At 41.6% G+C, this 21844-nt stretch overlaps 1 protein-coding gene across 1 annotated transcript; it reads right to left on the bottom strand.

Moving 5' to 3' along the window:
- Positions 1-14587: 14587 nt before the first annotated feature.
- Positions 14588-21554, bottom strand: LOC127785401 (probable transcription factor RL9). Its single transcript, XM_052312839.1, has 6 exons — positions 20085-21554; positions 19907-19983; positions 19278-19323; positions 18879-19125; positions 15455-15527; positions 14588-15317 (listed from the first exon to the last, which is right to left on the bottom strand). The coding sequence occupies exons 1-6, from the start codon at positions 20977-20979 to the stop codon at positions 15204-15206; spliced, it is 1452 nt and encodes a 483-aa protein (XP_052168799.1). The 5' UTR covers positions 20980-21554; the 3' UTR covers positions 14588-15203.
- Positions 21555-21844: the final 290 nt, after the last annotated feature.

Genomic DNA, 21844 nt, shown 5'->3' with positions numbered 1-21844 from the left:
TAGCATCTTTTCTAAACCTTTAAACGGTTTGTTTCATGTGAAAACAGTTGCTTTAAAATGTTAAATTATTTTTTAAGTTTTTAATAATTAAAACTCAATTAGCCCTATGTTTTTTTCTTTTTTGACGTGTGGTACCTCCAAATTTCACTCACTAATCTCTCTAACCCATAAGGGCCCCTTTAATCGTAGGATTGAGAAAACGTAGGAATAGGAAAAACGTAGAATTTTGATAGGATTGTAAGTGTAAAACAGAAGATTGCAAAATGCAGGAAAACACAGGAATGGCCGTTTGATTGAACCTAGGAAAAACGAAACACAGGAATGGCCGTTTGATTGAACCCTAGGAAAAACGCAAGAATTGGATGAGAGAAATAGACTCAAAGAAAAGTTACCAAGAGGTTGAGGGCCCCTTTCATAGGATTTATGTAGGAATTTCATAGGATTCAAATCCTATAGGAAATTTTCCTATTTGGCCCTTTGATTCAAAGGATTGAAGCTTTCCAAATCTTATGAAATTGCTATGGAATGGCACATTGCATGTGGATTTTGGAGAAAATGTAGCAAGAACTCTAACCTCTTGGGAAATTTCCTTTGAGTCTACCTCTCTCATCCGATTCCTACATTTTTCCTGCGCTCTAATCAAACAAACATTCATGTGTTTTTCCTGTGTTTTGCAATCCTCTGTTTTATACTTCAATTCCTACCAGAATCCTGTGTTTTTCCTATTCCTCCATTTTTTCAACCCTGCGATTCAAAGGGGCCCTGAAGCTCTTGCTAAATTTCCTCCAAAATCTCTATAGGATTGTCCATTTCATAGGAATTTTAAAGGATTGGATATGATTCGAAATTTTTCTATAGGATTGAAATATTTTAAAATTCCTATGTTTTTCCACCAAATCAAACGGGCCTAAAAGTTAACTGAAATGGAATCTACTGGCGGCTCGAATCGATCAGTAGAAAATTGTTACAGACAACTCTGAAACCACTCCAAGAAACCTGCTTGTACTTGTAGTTGTACTAGTTGACGAGTTGTAGTCACGGGCTGTCCTGGATGCAAGCGCACAAAGGCAAAAAAAATAATTAAAAAAATCATGTAGGAGTCGTAAACAAAACTAAACTCTCAAACACACACTGATACCACACGACACGATGGAAATAGAGGTGGTTTGCGATAATTTGGATTTCGGAGAGCATCGGCATCAGCATCAATGCATCATCCTCGGTGATCATGGCCGGCCGGTGAGGGACAGCGTTGCTGCAGAGCTGCACAGCAATGGCGAAGTAGGAGCAGCCACGGGGAAGAGGACAGGCGCAAAATCCAAGTGTGCGCAGGAGGGAGGACGAACGAATCGCCGGATTCGCATGCCTCGATCAGCATCACTTCGCTGCTGCTCATGCCGTGTACTACAGCTTGGACTGAACTATGCAGACTGAACCCGATGACTTAAAAATGGCAACTAGGTGCGCTCTCCGTCTTAAAATAAATGTTGAATTATATAGCTATATTTATTTTAGGGAAAAAAATATAATATATTAAAAAAAAGTGATTGTACCTATAAATCATGTGAATTAACACGGTACTACCTCCGTCCCAAAATAAATACAGCCGTAAATATCCGTGTCTAACGTTTGACCGTCCGTCTTATTTAAAAATTTATAAAAAAATTAAAAACAATTAGTCACGCATAAAGTACTTTTCATATTTTTCATCTAAAATAAAATACTAATCATAAAAAATTTTCAAATAAAACGAACAGTCAAACGATGGATATAAAACAGTACAAAACTACACTTATTTTAGGACAGAGGGAGTAGCTACCACGTGAGCAGGATATACCTGGTGAATTACTTTATCTTATGGTACACAGGTACCCTTTGATGGAGAAATTCTATGGGTGTGTGTTTTTCTTTTTGAGAAGGGATTGATTTTATAAATTGCCATATAAATAAACATGAATTCTATGAATTACCATGTTATCGCAGTCAAACTTATGTCAGCCGCACGTCCGTACCCTATTAATACATCACAAAATATTTATTTACTTGTAAAACTATATGTAAGCCTAGATTCAATTTGAGATTTGTGCCCAATGAATCTCAATTCATCCCTCCTCCAGTTCGCAAACCTTTTCACCGCCATATCTTCTGCTACCAAGCCATACCACTCAAACCCCTCCATCTCGATGTTGTAGTACTAGGGCTAGCGACGTTTGACCAATGCGTCATCATCTACGACTCTATTCCTTCTTTACCACTGCTACCACCACCTTATCACTTCTTCCAACGATTTACATACTCCATCCGTTTTAAAATGTTTAACACCATTGACTTTTTAGCATATGTTTGACCATTCGTCTTATTCAAAAACTTTGGTGAAATATGTAAAATTATATGCCTACATAAAAATATATTTAACAATGAATCAAATGATAGGAAAAGAATTAATAATTACTTAAATTTTTTGAATAAGACGAACGGTCAAACATGTGATAAAAAGTCAACGGTGTCAAACATTTCGAAACGGAGGGAGCATTTGATACACCACCTTATAGTAACTTGGAGCCTTCTCTTCCCGAATTTTTTTATATCTAAACACATGCAAACAACTAATTACAAATGTAAGCACGCAACAATCACATTTAATTATTTATGCAAGATGCTCATATGCAGCAATATGTTTCCATCTAACCAGTAGCCCAACAAACTACTGGGCCGTATTGAGCCGCTGAATTGATCACGTACGTTAGCCTAACAACCCACCTCTAAAATTGGTTAGTTGCATCATTATGGGGAGTCAAGAAAACTAGGGCAGTTTGCCATCTTGCCGTTGTCGTCAGAGTCGAACTTTGTTCGTTCTCTATCGCAGCTTCCTCCGCCGTAACCCAGCAAACAATATTTCTTGGTTTTAGATGTTGGGTTCCATTTTGGATATTGGAACTGCATAGACGGTGAGTTTTCCCCATTGTTCAAATCTAATTCATCCGGTAGTACATCAAAATCATAGGGTTTAGGGTTGCATTTGACGAGTTTTTTTTTCTATTGTTCAAATCCCAAGGAGAATACAAACAACGTGGTATTATACTACTAAATTTTCAATACTAGCGATTCATATTAGTGGATCAATTGTTTGCTGCATGCTAGTTTGATTAGTCCCATGTGCTCAGAATTGATGAATTTTAGTTGTATTATGGCCACACTAACACTGTCAAAGGTTATATTAAATGGTTTATGCATACACACACTGCCACTTGGCCATTGCCTACATTGGACCATATAGCACTATTTCCATATATACGATAAGTTAGATAACTTTTTCATGGGTGTCGACGTTTGATGTCGCGATTCCGATATTTGCATGGTATGGGGATCGTCGGTACTAGGGTATACGCGAGACTGAGGTAAAAGAGATGGAGACAGAGATTTTTATACAGGTTCGGGCCCCTGAATTGTAAGGTAATAACCCTACATCCTGTTGGCCGAAGCCGGTATTGCTCTTGTTCATGATAATCACACCAGTACAATATTTGGGGTAGCCTATCTAACTGTTGTCAACTTGGCGGTCTGACGATCTGACTCGTAGTCGACAACAGGGTAGCCTTCCTCCTCGAATCCGTGCCCGGCGAGATCAGAGATAGCGCTTTCATCTCTCCTGACAGTATCCGGAGACACCGTAGGGTACCAGCCGTGCTTATCCCTGAAGTCGATATCTGGCGGCGTGTCTTGGCATATGTAGGCTTCTATGTTGTGGCTTTTATGTCGATTGTGTTGGGTGTTGATCCTCTTCTCCCCTCTCCTCCTAGGGAGGCTTGTATTTATACCCATAGGTGTCCCCTTGTCCAAGTAGAACTAGGGAAACCAATATGGATACAATCCAAGTAGTCCTTGTCGTTTCCATGTAGAACTCTGGTTGTATTTCCTTATCCGGAACTCCTTCTATATCCGAAGGTTGCTTCCGCATAGGACATGGTATGTAGTGGGTCCTGTCGAGATTTAGTCAACTACTATTAGGTATGTGGTATCCATAACCCTGACAATGGGGCACCATTTTACGCATATGCTTTTTTTTATATATAAATTGTCTATTATATTATGCCAAAAACTTAGATTGAATTCATCATTTATATATGTTTGGTAAATAGCTACGAGAAAGAAATAAAAAAAACTTGTATGTTCTTGATTAAAAACAAGACAGAAAAATTGCCAACCGGATAAGAAATTAGGGAGGTGTAATAGACTTATTCCTTAAATAAATAGGTAGCCCATATCGTGGACAGTTATCACCAGGCCAATCAGATTTACGGTGGTTACGTGGGCAGGTTTGCTTAGAAGTAGAATTTCAACATTTGCGTGCTCAGAATTGTAGTTAGTGGTCTGCATGTGTTCAGATAAAAAGAAATCGGCTTCTCTTTTATACCAATACAGGCACACTATTCTTCTTGCTAAAGCAAAGTTTACACTAATTATAAGCACCTGCCCTTGTAAGTTGTAACCTCTCTCTAAAACTGCACTCTTCTCCTAAGGTCCTAGGCAGAGATACGGTTAGGACAGTTAGTGTTATAGCCCTACTCCTAAGATTGAAACTACACTTTAAAATCTTTTTAAAAAGAAAGAATAAAGGCAAAATTATGCAAACTACACTAGGTCAGTTCTTAGGACTGAGAAAATTCTACTTCCGCCCCTGTAGACTCCACGTTCTTTATCCACCCATTTCTTAAATGCGATGACCTAATTTGGCAGGCTTGGTCGTCGGTAAGGACTTAGGAGTGAGTTTACATTTCTGATCGGTTTCGTGAAACCGCTTGTTTTTTCTTTAAACAGCTAGGCATTAGTTTTGTGAAAAATGTTCATTTTAGGCTGGTTTTCATAGAAAATTAGTCAATTTTCACTCAGGTTTAGACAAACAGTTTTTACCTCCAAAAACGGTAAGGTAAATCCCATAACATAGCTGAATCAGTAAAAGGTTACTACTTCCTGTCTCATGTTTGGTCATGGGTCATATATATCTTTACTCCTTTAAACGTTTCTTATAGTAGTAACTGTGAGCCTATCTCACCGTCACTACCACTTACTGACATTTGAGTCCCACATAGCTACTATCCCAAAATATTGTGTACATGAGAGCAACTAGACAGAACTACTCCCTCCATTCTAAAATAACTCAACTTATGATGGTCAACGAGCGGTCCTTACTAAGCGACTGATCAAGACTAGATCATGTTAGTCTAGGATAGGTTCTATTCCAGATCGAGTTATTTAGGGGATGCACCTCTCGCTTATTTTTAATCTCATCGTCCCTGGCCTTCCATGGGCTTCATCATGATTTAATTTTTTATTATCTAAAAAAAATGGCTCCATCATGCGCGAAACTTTCAGCTTCTCCCGTTGTGATTAAAGTGTGGGACGGGACGGGAAGGCGTTAGGCACAGAGGTGGCCCAGTCCATGAATAGTTTGGAAATATCTTCTCTCTTCCTCACGACGTCGTATTGAACAAATTTTGCAGGAAACATAGAGGAATTGAATCATTTGGAAAAATTTTCCTTTAAGAGCTTTTGGATGGTAGAATTGGTTCATATGAATTTCATGAGATAGAAATTTTTTTTGTCTACATTTTGAAGGAATTCTGGGACATGTCGCTACATGATTGCTGTGCATTACTCCACTCGTTGCTGGTCTTTTGCACCCCGAAATCACCCCCAAAAATATTTGCTGGGCTTTTATCCGGTCTGGATTCCACGTGCCCGGCCTCCAAAATGAGGCCCTTAACGCCTACATATGGGCCTGTACGGGCAGGTGGATTGGCTGGCCCATTGAACCGGCCCGCGCCGGCCTGTTGATGGAGCCCGCCAGGCCGGCCCAATGCAGCCAACGTTTCATAGCGTGTTCCAAGCCCGTTTCAGCCTTTTTTTTTCCTTTCATGTACAAAGGCCGCTGGGTCACGTACGTGTTTGATTGGGCTTGAACTGTGGGCTTGTGGCCCAACACTCCACTACTGTTTTTTTTTCAAAGTTTTGATATGAAAAACTTTACACAAACAAACTTTTGATATAGAAGCTCTCTACATGCATGAAAACATTTGATACGGAAACTTTTCCCAAATAATTTTTTTTAAAAAAAATCCAAAGTGAGAAAATATTATAGAGTACAAACTTTCTATTCAGCCAAAAGTGGTCCATGTAGGCGCAAAAAACATGCTGGTGTGGACACACACTCATGAAAATTCGTTATATGTGCACGTCACGCGCACGTACCTTTCGACTGCCGTACCTTTCAGAATGAAACGGTGCATAAGAAAAAGCAAAAGCGTCATTAAACTCGAAAATAGTTTTTTTTTGCGGGATCGAAAATAGTTAATTAGCCATCCATCCAAATGCATGATGCTTAAAATTAATTCACGGTGTACGGTACAAACGTTGAACAAGTAGTCAACGACGGACACTAAAAATTATGAGTGAATTTTAATTTGGGTCACATTTTATTACTGATGGTTCGCTTTGGATCACCCTAGAACCAATGTTTTCACTTTGGATGGATTTTTTTTCTACTTTTGTTTCACTTTTAACCACCCACGCTCTTTTATCCATCTACATCTAATTTGTAATATTTCGAAGAAATAGTCTTACATTTAGTTGTGGAAGTTCGCTGACGAGTAAGAGATGAGATGACGTATGTGCTTAAAAAACGAGTCAGGTGGTCCAAAGTGAAACAAAGACAAATTTACCTGGTCAAACTGAAAACATTGCTTAAATGGTGGCCCGAAGTGAAACATCGGTATCGGTAACAAAAGATGACCCAAAGTGAAATCTATACCTAATATAAAAATAGGTAAGGCTTCCGGGTTCTTTTCTTCATCCGTCCTTTTTTTTCCGCCCGTCTTTCTTTTCGCCGTTTTTCCTTTTATTTTTTTCCGTCCGCTTTTTTATCTATCACCATTTTATCTTTTTTCGCTTTTTTGGCTTTTTTTCCTTTTTCCATCCACTGCTTTTTTACGCTGCTTTTTTCTGCACGTGGTAAGGATTTGTTTTCTTATCTGCCCTTTTTTTTGTCGCGGGGGCCAAACCCTAGTACCGCTGCCATATCAATCTGTCTACCCGTGCGTTCCTTCCTCTAAAAATCGATTCCCCTACACTCCCTCATCATTTTTTTTCTTGATTTTTCCTTTTAATTTGGCTTTAATTTATCGTATTTAATCTATCAAAAGCTCTCAACCAATTTTGGGAGATCGAGAAAGATTCGACCGGATTTGATGGAAGCGGTTCTAGCATCATACAGAACTTTCTTTCAGAGGTTGAAGACGGTGGTCGGTCGAGCTAGGCCTATAGCCCACTTATGGATTGGGTCAAAGAGAGGTAGGCCTAGAAGTAGAGGGTGATAGTAGGTAGGGCTGGGACTGAAAATAAAGGAAGGAACGAGCTTATGCCCAAAACCAAAGAGTATAATGTATAGCGATAAAAATATTTTTACCTGCATTTCTTCTATTTTAATCAAATAGAAAAAATGCCCGTGCGTTGCAACGGGTAAAAACATTTTCTATGGCTACACTTTTCAATCCCAGCCCAGCCCGCTTGCTCCCTTTGCTTGCCTGTCTGACCCAGCCCATAAGTGGAGCTGTAAGCCCAGCTCGCTTAGCCGACTGCTGTTTTCAACCTCCGGTAGATAGCTCTGTGTCCGTACGATGCTAGAACCGATCTTTCTTATTAAATCCGGTCGAATCTTTCTTGATCTCCCAAAATTAGTTGAGTGTTTTTGATACACTCAATCTCTTTTTTTTGTGTATTTTGGTTTGCTTTGTGTATTTTGGACCCAAAAATTATGAATAATAAAATAAATAATATTGAAGAGGAGTAATATTCTCCAAAAGAGGCTATAGTTCATATAAAAATAATTAATATTATTTGTCTAAATTTAAATTCTATACCATGACAAATATACAATTACAATTTTTGTTGACTCCATTTAGCTATAAATAATTTAATATGAAGAAGGAAAAACTATATAAAATTTCATAATCGCTCAAAATAATGCTTATACTAAGTTTGTTAATGGAGAAATAGTTTAAATGAACTTAGAATAAATAAAACTCAATTAGGCCCATAAGGATGGGCCGTATGTCTTTCACAACTTGGCCCCATGTGGCCCAAGTCGGCTTAGGTGCACTGAGAGCCATCGGATTCGATTGAACGGTTAGGATTGTTCGTGATTTATATAAAACATTCCCATGTTGAAACCCTAACCCTAAATTCATTCTCCTCCATCTCCCACAGCGAGTAGCAACAGCGGCGGTGGCGGCGGCGACCTGCGATCTCGCAGCCGAGGCAGGGCGGCGGCTACCTGCCCTACCGTGAGCAGCAGCGGCAACGGCGGCGCCCTCCCCCACCGCTACTTCGCTACTTCCGCTGGGTGGATCCGGGGCAGCGGTGTCCTACGGGTCGATGGAGCGGCCTCGGCGATGGTGCGTCTTGAGCCGCTGGCGCTCACCTCTCCTCCCCATCTTTCTCAGCGGTGGCCGGTGATCTCGCGACCAACGCAGGGCGGTGGCTCCTTCCCCCACCGCGAGCAACGGCGGCGCCCTCCCCTGTCGTGAGCGGCCGTGGCGGTGCCCTCGCCCACCGCTAGCGGCGGCGGCCTTCCCCACCGCGAGTAGCCGCGGTAGCACGCTCCTCTACTTCCGATGGGTAGATCCGGCGGCAGCGGTGTCCTGCGGGTCAGCGGAACGGCCTCGATGATGGTGCGTCCTGAGCCGCTAGCGCTCGCCTCTCCTTCCTATCCTCCTCCGCCACCACCGCCCATCCTCTCGTCGGACGACGAGCTTGTCGTCACTGTCAAGACGATAAATCAAGGTTGCTTTGTGATTCGCTTGATTCCGTTGATTTCAAACTTTTAATCCCGTTGATCCTCCCAGCTGATTTTATTGAGTTCGATTTAGAGTCTGTTAGGTTTAATTTTTAGCTAATTTTGTATCAAACTCTTTTTTTTGTTTGGCCATTGTACTGGATGTAATTGCGCTTGGTTGGATTGACGGACAAAAAAAAATACTGTAACGAAAGAAAAAATACGAATCGTTTAATTAGGCCTGGTTTATTTCTCAACTTTTTCTTTAAACTTTCAACTTTTCCATTACATCAAAACTCTTCTACACACACAAACTTCCAACTTTTTCATCACATCATTCCAATTTCAATCAAACTTCTAATTTTGGCGTGAACTAAACACACCCTTAGTTAAGATATTAATAACGGCGAGCAGCAAACGACGGTCAAAACGTACCAAGTCCGGGCCGGTCAAAACTCAAAAGGCTGCATTCTTAGCCAAACCGACCGTACTCCACCTAGTACTACTTTCCCGTTCCGTCATAATTTCCACCACACCACACAACAGAAGGCATGCATTGCACTTTGCAACTGGGTACAGTAGCAGTACTATTTATGCTCTCTCACGCTATAGTTAATATGGGCTGACTGTCACGCACGCAACGTACAATACTTTTCGTCACGTACGGTACGGTCAAAGCGTATACAGGTTACAACCATCCATCCATAACATGTATAGATTGGTTTGCATCATAGCCACCAACCTCGATCGAGTCACCGCGCCATACTTAGCGGCGTACTAGGCAACCCAAAGGCGGCGTGAACCAGCTCACCCGGAGCCTCGCCGCTGGGAGGCATGGCATCTGCAATAGTAGCGGTGTGATGCTGGACGAGGAGATGATGTGTAGGCTGACGGCATAGACCGAGTCCTCATGTGTTACATTGGCGAGCCCAAGGAGGTTGTTGCTGTCGTCGCCTTCCTTTGTAAGCAATAACGTGTCTTGGACATATAAAGTGGCATGTAGCAAATTTACCCTTAGAAATACAACTATATGAAAGCAATTTCATAATGAATTTGTACGTTAATACGACCATTTGGACATATTAAATTTTTTATGTATATATTGTTTAATTTAAGATTTTGAGGTTTAGCTAAATGTATTTTAGTCAATCATATATTCGAGAACGGAGGTAGTAGTAAGAGCTGAGAGTTAAAAGAGGCTAAAATAAGAGTAAATTGTGCATCCACGGTGCATCAACTTGGCAGGTGGGTGCAATTTGGTGTAATAACTTGAGAAATGAGCGTTTTAGTGCAACAATTTGGTAGGAAGATGCAATTTAGTATAAGAATTTTATAAGTGATCGTATAAATGTAACAACTTGCAAGGTAGGTACGATTTTGATACAATAAATTAAAATGATATGCGACAACTTAATTCTTTGGAGTATTTTTTTTATATAAATTCAATTTTAAGTACTTATTTTAACAATATACTAACCCGGATTTGTATAAGTATATTTATATTTTTGTCCTAATAACTAATAACTGAAAGTCAATTAAAATGGATGTAGAAATTATTATATTTCGGTTGATATTTGAGAAGGCGAAGAAAAATTTCTTAAAGCTAATTGGATGTAAATTGTACTACTATGTGCAGTATAATTCTTAAGATTAAATTCAATATTATAAGGTAATATTTGTATGATTATTATGTAATGGCATATTGACATCGTGATAAAAACTCACCTAGCATATGCTCAGCCAAGTTGATGCACCAAAATACTAAGTTGTTAAGTTCTTGTACTAGAACGCACCCATTTGTCAAGTTATTACACTCGGACATTCAATTATCAAGTTCTTGCACTATATCGCACCTACCTGCCAAGTTGTTGTACCGTGGGTGCAATTTACTCCTAAAATAAATAGTATTTCTGTTGTAAAAAGGATGGCATCCTAAAATAGGTGCAATTAAACGTCAATATCTTAATTCAATAATTGATGGAAAATATTAAAATGTAAAAAACATATCAATAGATTTTTCATAAAAATATCTTTCATATAGTTATATTTTTAATACTTTCTATAAATGTATTGTTTGATGAAAAAAAAATGAAAAAAACATGTGCACTGAAAATTGTACCGATGTCCAAAACGAAATCCTTTTGAGAATAATGGAGTTAGTAGCACATCCAGAGTGATCAGATAATTGAAGCGTACCGTCTAGTATTGGATAAGAATATTTATGGTGAAAACAACTAATGGTGTACTATAGCTATGGCTATGCAACCCCTGTGTGATTCAGTCAAATGCTGGTCCTTCATTTACTACCCATTCCAAATCTCCAAATTTCACTCTCTGTAGCCTGTATCCACATACACACAGGGAGATCGATTGAGATAGAGGTACAGGTCATACGGTGGTGAATGAGGCACAGTGAACGGTGGTCCAACTGTGGTCTGTAGACCGATGGCAACTCTACCCAACCCAACCCTCCCTCCCATCTGCACGGGGCTAAAAGGCCCCATGCAAAATAAATTGCACTATTTTCCTTTCATCCCATCTCTCTCCTCCTCGCCACCGTACAACAGCAACGATAACGTCAAACATATTACTCGTTTGCTCTAGAGCTGATAAGACAAAGTAAAACGAACGAAGTAACCAAATATTTGTGTTCTTAACGATTTATTAAAAGTTAATAAGGGAAAACAAACTATGATAGGAAAAAACTCAAAATTAACTCTGAATTTAAGTTAAAAAATTTTAATAAATTTTGGCATTGGCTAATAAACCAACATAGGCCGTGTTTAGTTCCACAACCAAACTTTTTTTAAGTATACGGATATACATTTAAAGTATTAAAATATAGATTAATAATAAAACAAATTACAGATTCCGCTTATAAACTGCGAGACGAATTTATTAAGCCTAATTAATATGTCATTAGCAAATATTTACTGTAGCACCATATTGTCAAATCATGACGTAATTAGGCTCAAAAGATTCGTCTCGCAATTTACATGCAAACTGTGCAATTAGTTTTTTTCGTCCACATTTAATGCTCCATACATGTGTCCAAACATTTGATGTGATGGGATTTTTGAAAGTTTAAAGGGAACTAAACACAACCATAGATACAATGAGAGTGAAAGCCAATTTCAAGGGCTCAAGGTGGCCACATCCCCCTCCAGGCCCCCACACACTGCATGAAGCAGGTATTAGAGAGAGAAAGTGACCTGTAGCAGTAGTACCACTCTCCATTGCTACTCCACTGCTGCTCTATAGAGAGAGAAACCTTGCACTGTTCTTTTGAGTACTCTACTGGTTTGAGAGAGAGAAGAGAGGGAGGAGGAAGAAGGACAGGGCATTAAAATGGGCACAGGTGTTGCACAATGCACAGGCCCTCACTTTACTTTTCCTTTGTGCTGCAGCTAGCTTGCTTGCTTGCTTCCTTTTATTTATTATTATTATTATTATTCCTGCCTCTTTTCAATTTCACCCCTTCATTCATTCACTCATCCATTCATTTATCACTCTCTCTCTCTCTCTCTTTTGTCAGAGACTGGGCAAAAGGGCCGACAAAGGAAGAGGGAACAATAGAATGACTTCAATGAGGGGACACACAAACATGGGGGGACTGGAAAAAATGATTTTGCTATCCATTGCTTTATGATTGCATTGCATTGCAATGCCCTGTTTCTTCTCTTCTTCTTTTTTTCTTTCCATCTCTCTTTCTTTCTCTGTTCTTGGTTGCAATTGGGGCCTGCCTTTTTTGAGCTTTCAATTGGCCTGGAAAGAATTGCTTTCTTTCTTTCTTGCATTGCAGTTCTGTGTGGGTGAAGACTCTCTCAAGGTTTATTGCTTTTGCAATGGCTTCAGGTTTACTACTTCTGCAAGAGCAGCACAGTGATTGTTCGGCTGTTTGGGCCTCCTCTCTCCTATATATGCTAATGTGTTTTGCCAAATCACAACTTAATCACAGAAACCATAGAGATTCTAATGTAATCATACCGTGTAATATACCCCCACCCTATTGGCCACGTATGCATTAGTTGAATAAGAATAGCTAGCAAGATCAATCATTGATATTCCTTTTAATGGCATTTTTGTTAGACATCCATCTAACCATAAATATTCAGTGTATATATCCCTATCATCAAAAGCATATATCAGAGTTGGCACCAAACGTGTGTATCTTGCTGTGTCCCATCCTAGTTTTTTTTTTCTCGAACACGCAAGAGAGTTACATGTACATATAAAGCCCACACGCAAGAAAGTAGAAAAGGGGTAGAAACCCGAGTACATTTACATACAAAGCCCACACCCTTAGTTATTGGCCAGTTGTTAGCTACTCCTTCTGTCCAATTTTAAGTGTAGTTGTACATTTCCGTGTCCAACGTTTGACTGTCCGTCTTATTTGACTTTTTTTAATGATTAGTATTTTTATTATATTAGAAAAATGTCTGTGCGTTACAACGGGTAAATACTATTTTAATTTTATTATTGCTATACGGTTTAGCTAGGGTAAAATTTACTATGGGAATTCGCATGAATATTTTTTTTAAAAAAAATCATGGGCTGCATTTAGGAGTTCGTATTTCATCTCAAGTTACCATGCGAGTTTTTCTTAAAGAGATTTCTTATACGACTCCTTTTATATTTTCAAAAGCAAACAAGCTTAAAATCCAACTCACACGGATATGTATTTCCAAAAGCGGACAAACTTAAAAAAACGACTCAAACACGGATGACGTACCAAAATACCAGCAAAAACATCTCCAATTTTTATAATAGTAGAGATTAGATTAGAAAACATGAATAGTACTTTATGCGTGACTTATTTTTTTTAATTTTTTCATAAAATTTTTAAATAAAACAGACGGTCAAATGTTGGACATGAAAATCCGCAACTACACTTAAAAGCTGGATGGAGGGACAGTTTCAAATACCGGTTTAACTGGAATTACTAAATCATTGAATTTTACTAGGAAAAAAATTATCTAAAATGATTTTTTTTCATTTTTTTGCCATCACACAAACAAATTCTACATCTAATTTTAAAATTATTTAAATTCATACATTTCGGGCTGATAATTGCTCCAAATTGGTATCCGGCTTCAGATTAGTTACCATGCGGTTACCTACCTGTTTTCGGAACCCTAATTGCTATCAATCATCACATCGATCCGCGACCAAATGCTCATCAACCGATTATGAATGCTGATGGTTTTGCTTCTGTTAATGGCGTACATGTACTTGGGATCTTTCAGTGCCCTTTTGTTCTTGGACCACTCTAGCTAGCTGCACGCCATGGAATTATTTGGTTACATCGTTGGGCGAGGAATGAGTGAATGAATGATCAATGAGAAGGTACCTGCTGGACCGGATCAAAAGCGCACTCGTGACCGATTAATTGCAGGATTGATTTCACAGATCGATCGTCGATAAGTGAGTCGAATTCAGACATAATTCGGTACATGATTGGATTGATATCAGTTGGTTCATATGTTGTTTGTGCAATTTTTGCCTAGCTAGGCTGTTCATGTCATGTAAAGCTTGGACCTTTATCTTGTATCAGATATCTGCTAGTTTCTGGTCAAGAGAGGCCGGTTCACACCGGCCATGGTTGCTGGAAAAGAACAGGTAGGCAGTATCTGACATGATCAATGAGGCTAAAGGAAGTGCAAGAACCTGCAGGGATTAAAGAAAGAAGCATATGCGGCATGCATGCACACAAAAAAGGGCCATGGAAATCTGAGATCATCATCTGAGCTAAGTAGATGGATAGATAGGTAGCTAGATAGATTGGCAGATTGCTTCACCTGAACTCAATTCCCTTTTCTTTCTTCCTTTCTCTCCTTTCCAACTTTCCATGTGCTAATGGCACACACACTTTCACACACACTGACAAACACACAACCAACTCATCACCAAACTCACACTCTCGATCTCCAGCTGCCTAGCTGACACTCACTCACTCACTCTCTAGCTAGCTAGCTCACCACTGAACTACACTGTAAATCGATCCCGGCACGGCGAACAAAACTAAATAAATATGGAGATCAGACAAGGAAACTCTAGCTGCATCCATGATATTAATTGCAAAAAGAAGAAGAAGGAATCAAGAAAACCCAAATTGTGATGATGAGATCGAGACGCGAAATATATATCTCTTCTCCGATCGATTGCGACGACGATGACGACGACGCGGTGGATATGATCTGCGTTTCAAGCCATTGCTGCTGATCATTCTTCGCCATGACAAGCTTCAGACGAACTGGCTCTGGCTAAGCTGGGGTTGGCGAAAGATGATCAGCACCAGGTTGGTGTATATCACATATATATTTCACATCTCAGGAGAAATTTTGTTTTGATCATTAGCCTCTGTGATTGCCATCTAATCATGATCTGCACCGTGCCAGTCAGGCCTCCCTAGAGTGAACTCGAGACTAGGGCTACTCAGCTCATGGTTGGACACCTGCGAGCTGCTCGATCTGCACGGTTCCAAGTTCTGAAACACGCACAAACGAAAAAAAATTCAGAGTTTCAGACATCATGTTCAGAATGAATGCGAGCTAATGAATTTCTGCATGGATATGCAGTTAGCTAGGAATCGAAAGAAGCTTTGAACAATGTAAGGATATATACCTCAATAGGAGAAGACAATCCTACGGAGCGATGGGCGTCCATGTTGCAAGAATTGGACGACAGCCATGGGTCCCTGAAAAGAGGAAGAACACACATTACACATCTCACATTTAGCAAAGTTGTTACAACCTTTTCTCCAAGCTGGTATGTTTGTGTATATGTATATGTAAATGTATATGTGTGCAGTTGGATCAATTGGGGACTAACTGAATTCTGAAGTAGGCCTTGCAACAATGCTACAATTGGGTAGATGTGCATTATATGTATGTGTATGGTAAACTGTAGTTACACAGTTTGGGGGGCAAAGGACACAGGGGTAGATGGAAGGATGCATATGCATTGCATAATGCACACAGTTTTGCTTTAGCTAAAGTGAGCAGCAAACAGTGTGCTCTTCCTGAACAGTTGGTTACATGGATCATTTCCAGGCAACAAGCTCTTAAAAGATGTCCCTGTTTGGTGCAGCTCAGCAGTGCAATGGCACAGGAGCTCATCAGCAAGCCGCTGTTGGCAAAGATCGAATTCAATGTAGAGAAAGGCACAAGAAAGGAATCAAATGCTACTACAATGGGTCACACAAATACACAAGGATCGTTGTGCATATATAATTGTAATTACATGTCAGTTCCTGCACTAATTAATTGTGAATACCTAATTGAATTAGTATGTCCTTGCGTGATCCACACATGCATGCACATGTGTCTGCATGTATTATTGTTAAATGTTTTTGCTTTTTATGTGTGATGACTTCAATGTTGGTTGGAGGGGGGAGAACATTTTTGTTCATACCCCACATGTTGATCATGAAAATGACACTTCTTTTTTATGTGTGATTTTGGTATATCAAGAAAAAGTGTCCTTCCTTTACTACCACTCTATCTAAATAGACACGCACATAACACCAACTTACTACCAAACTGTTGTAAAGTGCTTTTGTCTTGATAGGAACAAATGTATGCTGTTAACAAATGAGGGACCAGTAGACTTTGTATGTCCAAAATACCACCCAATCATAGATACACCACTTTATGTGATCTGCCAATATATGTCTGTATCTTTTCTGATTATGCATTGTATAATGAAGTTTGTTCAAGACTGGACATATACAATCTGTTTCAGTTCACCAATATATGGATGCCATTAATCTAAGCTAGACTAAAATGAGACGAGAACACCAAAATTTGTCATGAGAATGTATATTAAAAAATGCATGTGTTTTCCCTCTCTAAATATGCATACATCTTCACTTGTTCATCAGAAATGTTTTTGCACAACTCGAGCAACGACAACATTGCTGAAATATAATTGATAAGATATTTTAAGTACTTGAGAGGTACCAAATTTTTTTTGTGCAAATTTCTGTACCTCATAGTATCAAAGTTACTGAATTTTAAAATAGAAAATGTAACATTGTACCTCCTCAAGAACTGTAAAATCACTCATAATTGATAGTCGTATTTTTTTTTGGGAGGGTTTCCTCTTAAATTTCTATTTTGTTTTGTTTATATGTGCACAACGATCCTACTACCTAGAAGAAAAAGAAGAAGATAAAAAAAGATAGCCTAATTCCTCCTGGACATTTGACCTGACCAAATTCCTGGAATCCTCATGGATTCAAGGAAGTAATAAGTAGGAGTACTATAAAGCATATGCAAGCAAGGTAGTTGTGCCCAATTATTTTGGGGAAGAAGGTTGCAATTTAATGCCATTTAGTTATATTTTTTTGTCACTAGTATTTTAATACTACAATGGATTCATCTAGAAAATATGACGTGGTATGTATGCACTTGACCAGCTGACTTTAATTTGTCCCCAAAGTTTGACTGAAACGGCTAAACTGAAGGAAAATCAAGAGCAAAAGGAGGAGACTGCTCAAAGACTAGACCAGGCATTGCCATTACTTCCATGAACAACTGAACTCTCAACTGCATAAGAGTTCTGAACAAGAACAGGTCTTGAAAGAAAGAGAACTAGTCAGAGAATTATTAGATAGATAAAACCTGAAGCTAATTTGAATTTCAAAACTTGATTGCTGAGAATGATTTTTTACTTAGCCAATAAGGAACAGAAGAAAGATGGAGAAATTAAAGCGGCGAAGAAACCAGCAATGCAACTGATCAAACACGACCGAAAGGGAGGTGTTGGGGATGACAAGAAAGTTGCAGTGAGTCCTGAGAAAGAAAAAGCAGCGAATGCAGCCAAGGACAGGTTGAACTGTACTTGCTTCCAAGCTGCCCAAAGATCAAAGTTTTCACGCCAATGGCTGGAGTAAAATCTGCCCAAGCACATTCACTAATTTTTAAAAAATGATCTACACTAATCCCCTATAGTTTAATACTAGTACTTAAGACAAACGCTAATCACTCCTAACAGAATCAAAACACACTAGTAATACTAGGATCTAGTACATCTAGTTACATAGTTGAATCCCTTATATTTATGAATTAGGATTAGTCAATGATTTAATCACAGCTAGAGGGTAGAGTGAAAAGGTGAGCTCCATCCATGCTAATAATTGCCCAAGAGGTGGAAGAAAAGGGCATTGAAGAGACTGGTGAGAGAGGGAGAAAGAACCAAGAATGCAGCAAGTCCTTGGTTACATATTCCTAGGCAATAGGGCATGTCAGGTCAAAGCCCCATCCCCCTGGAATCAGAGCCATGCATTGATAAGAAATGATAATGGAGCCCTGCCTGAGCAACCCTCCCCTCCCTAGGTTTGAGAAAGAGAGAGAGAGAGAGAGAGAGAGAGATTTGAGAGAAGCTAGAGGACAATGGGCAGAGCCCAAGAACCTATTTTTACACACAATGTTTGCAAGATTTTTAAAATGTTTTTAGCTCCACAAAAACCAAACACAAGAGGGAGAGAAGAGAAGAAGCCTAGCTAGCTGCACAGGTCAAGGGGGGAGGAGGAGGCCAAGCCATGGGGTGTGTGACTTTTTGGTCTTTTGTGTGACATAACAACATTGGCCACCTAAACATAGGCAACTCCCTCTCCAGGTGTGTGTGTGTGTGCCCCCAAAACATTCTTTTGCTAAGCTTTTTTAGCCATGCATCACCACACATTACTACTATCTCTCTCTCTCTCCCTTCTCCTCCATGAGGTTTTTTTGGGAATTAATAAATAGAGGTTGTACTTGGCAGGTTAATTTTGCATGTCACTAACTCATATTTAGATACATCATCAATGCATGCCAAAGTTTGTTGGTGTTGCCTTTGGTTCTAAGCTAAAACACACTTAAAAACACACATAGCACACCCATCCATCATATCATCCTCTTCCTATCCTAGTATTATTATCATCATCATCATCATCTCATGACATTCTGATTGATTAATTTCATTTTTAATTAATTAAAGATGGCATAACAATGTAGATATATAATTAATCTGAAAGACTTGAAATGCAACTCTGCCATGTGTGTACCTTGAGGAGTTGCTCCACCTGGTGGTGCTGGTGTTGCCGGCCGACGACTGGTCCATGTCGCCGCCGCCGCCGCCGCCGCCGACCGAGCTGGCGGCGCCCTCCGACGCCGACCGGCCGTGCTCCGCGAACGCCGCCGCGGCCGCCCTGCCGCCGCCGCCACCCCTCAGGCACATGCTGTCGCCGCCGCCCGACGCCGCCTGCCCGCCGCCGGCGAACTCCTCGTCGCCGGAGCCGCCGTCCGCCGGCCCTACACGTCAAAAAAACCATAGCAACAATGTAATGTAAAACGCAATGCACAACGCCAAAAAAAAAAGAAAAGTTAAAAGAAAAGCAAAATGGAGCTTAGCTAAATTAGCTACTATTACTACTACTAGTAGCTGCCATGGTAAAAAAAATCACCTGAAGAGGCTGCAGGCTTGTCAGTGCTCTTCACGGTGCGATACATCTGCAGTAATAAAACACAAAAGTCCAACAAAAAGAAGATCAATATATATATTTACACACACACATTTTTTGTGAGATCAAAATGAAACCAGGAGGTTGAAGCCATTGCAAAAGACAAGCAGCAAAGAAACACACACAAAATATGTCCTACTCTCTCTCATCTCTCATCTTCTTCTTCTCTCTCTCTCTCTCTCTCTTGTGTTTGTGTGTGAGAGTGCTTTGGGCCGTGCACATATACGCTAGTATGACTAGAGCTAAGGAAGGAGCTAGTAGCACAGATGCAGATGCAATGCATTATTGTGTAATGATGGCAACTTTTTTCCCCTCTCTCTCTCTTCTCTCTTGCACACACATCCCCAAACATGTCACACACACACTCTCTCTCTCTACTCCCAAGAATGGCAGTTTCTTCACTAACTCAGGAGTTACTGCATTGGCATCTTTGTCTCACCCAAACAAGATGATCAAGAACAGAAGCTGAATGGAATCGAAATCGAGAGAGAGAAAGAGAGAGATGGTGCAGTGGTGAGTGGTGTTTGATCGATCGATCGAGCTGTGAGAATTGGTCGGCAATGGCGGGATACCTGGAGGTGGCTCTTGACATGCGCTAGCGTCAGATCCTTGACGTCCATGAGCTCCAGCACCGACTTGGGCGTCGCCCCTGCCAAGAACAAGATTGGATTCTCATCAGATTGATCGAGCTCGTTGATGATGGTGGTGAGAAGGAGGAGGACGACGACGACGATGATGGCGGGGGCGTACTCTCGTGGCCGCCGAGGAGCTCGACGGCGTGGACGAAGCGGGCGTGGAGGGTGCTCGTCCAGCGCATGCGCGGCGCGCGCATGCTGCGCTTGGCGGGGAGCTTGGGCATGAAGCGGGACGCGAGGGCGCCGACGAACGGCTGGCCGCCGTGGAGGTGGTGGTGGTGGTGGTGCGCGCCGCCGATGACGCCGGGGGCGGCGGCGCCGGGGACGCCGTAGCTGCGGAGGGTGTCGGAGACGGAGAGCATGCCGTTGAGCCTCCCCGAGGCGGCGGACAGCATCCGGTGGTGGGGGGAGGAGAGGAACGCCGCCGTGGGGTCGAGCGGCGACGACGCGGCGCCCGGCGGCGCCGCGAGCGGGGACGGCGACGTGGAAGGCCACGTGGATGGGTGGTGGTACGAGCTGTAGAATCCCATCTTGGGGTGGTGGTGGTGGTGGTGGCCGACGTCGCCGGCGGCGGGCGACGGCTGCAGGAACGGGAACCCGCCGGGGCCGTTGTAGATAGGTATCCCGCGGATCGGCGGCGGCGGCGCCGACGCGCCGCCGCCGGCGTCGAGCGGCTGCAGCATCATCGGCGCCATCAGCGCCGCCGCGGCGGCGGCAGACGTGGTGGCCACCGCCGACGACGGCGGCGAAGGTCGGTGCCGCCACGGCAGCGCGTCCGCTCCACCACCACCACCACCTCCCCCACCCGCCGCCTGCGCCGGCGGCGGCGACAGCGACAACTCCGTCGACGCCGTGGACCCATCCAGCCTCCGCCACGGGTCCCCTCCTCCTCCTCCCACTACCACCCCGCCGCCGCCACGCCCTCCCCCCGACGTCGCCACCGCCGCGCTGCTCGGCAAGCTGATGTGCAGCGACAGGTCCGGTGGCGTCGCCGCCGAGCTCGCCTCCATCGACCGATCGATCAAACACCTCCTCCTCCACCTCGGCAGCAGCAACGGTGATCTCGATCGACACGCCGGAGATGGAGCTCATGCGATGGAAGGAATCATGGTGGAGAAGATGAAGGAGAAGGTTCTTGGAGTTCTTGGAGAAGAAGAGGAAGCTTTGCTTGGTTGCTTGGTTGCTTGCTTTGGCCAAGAAGAAGGATGATGTCTCCTTTTTGTATCTCTGTCTCTAGCACTGGCTTGGAGTTAGCACACTACTTTCTCTCTCTAACTCTCTCTACAAGCACACTACTTTCTCTCTCTAACTCTCTCTCTCTTCTCTCTCAAGCTTCTTCTTTCTTCACACTAACATGCATGAGAGACACCAGGGATATATGCATGAATTGGTTCCTTGTGCTGTCCTGCTATACTCCTAGCTACCAACAACAAGTATAAAAGGAATAGAGGAGAGAGAGAGAGAGTAGAGAGAGAAAATGGGAGCAGTCAGCCAGCAGTGAGGAGAGTACTGCTGCTACCCTTAATTGCAAGGTAGGAGAGAGAGAGAGGAGAATGTGAGGTTATCTTGATGTTTAGGCAGGCATTCAACCATGTATTCCTTAAATAATGGCAGTTAGCAGGCAATGCAAGTGGAGTCAAAGGTAGCATGCTTTTGTTTCCATACGTATACTATACTATGCTTTTTTATACTTTATGTCACTGCCACCATCATCCTCCATACTAGCATAAATAATACAGACAATGGAATTAAAGGACCTCATAAAAAAGAAGAAAAAAACAAGTATACATGTACTGCAAGCTCAACATTTATACGTACGCATACAGCTTACATACACGCGCACTAAGGTCACGCCCAACGCTCCACCATGGAGCG

The sequence above is a fragment of the Oryza glaberrima genome, chromosome 9 (genome assembly GCF_000147395.1).
Source record: "Oryza glaberrima chromosome 9, OglaRS2, whole genome shotgun sequence".
Taxonomy (NCBI): Eukaryota; Viridiplantae; Streptophyta; class Magnoliopsida; order Poales; family Poaceae; genus Oryza; species Oryza glaberrima.
This window is presented reverse-complemented; position numbering and strand designations above follow the sequence as displayed.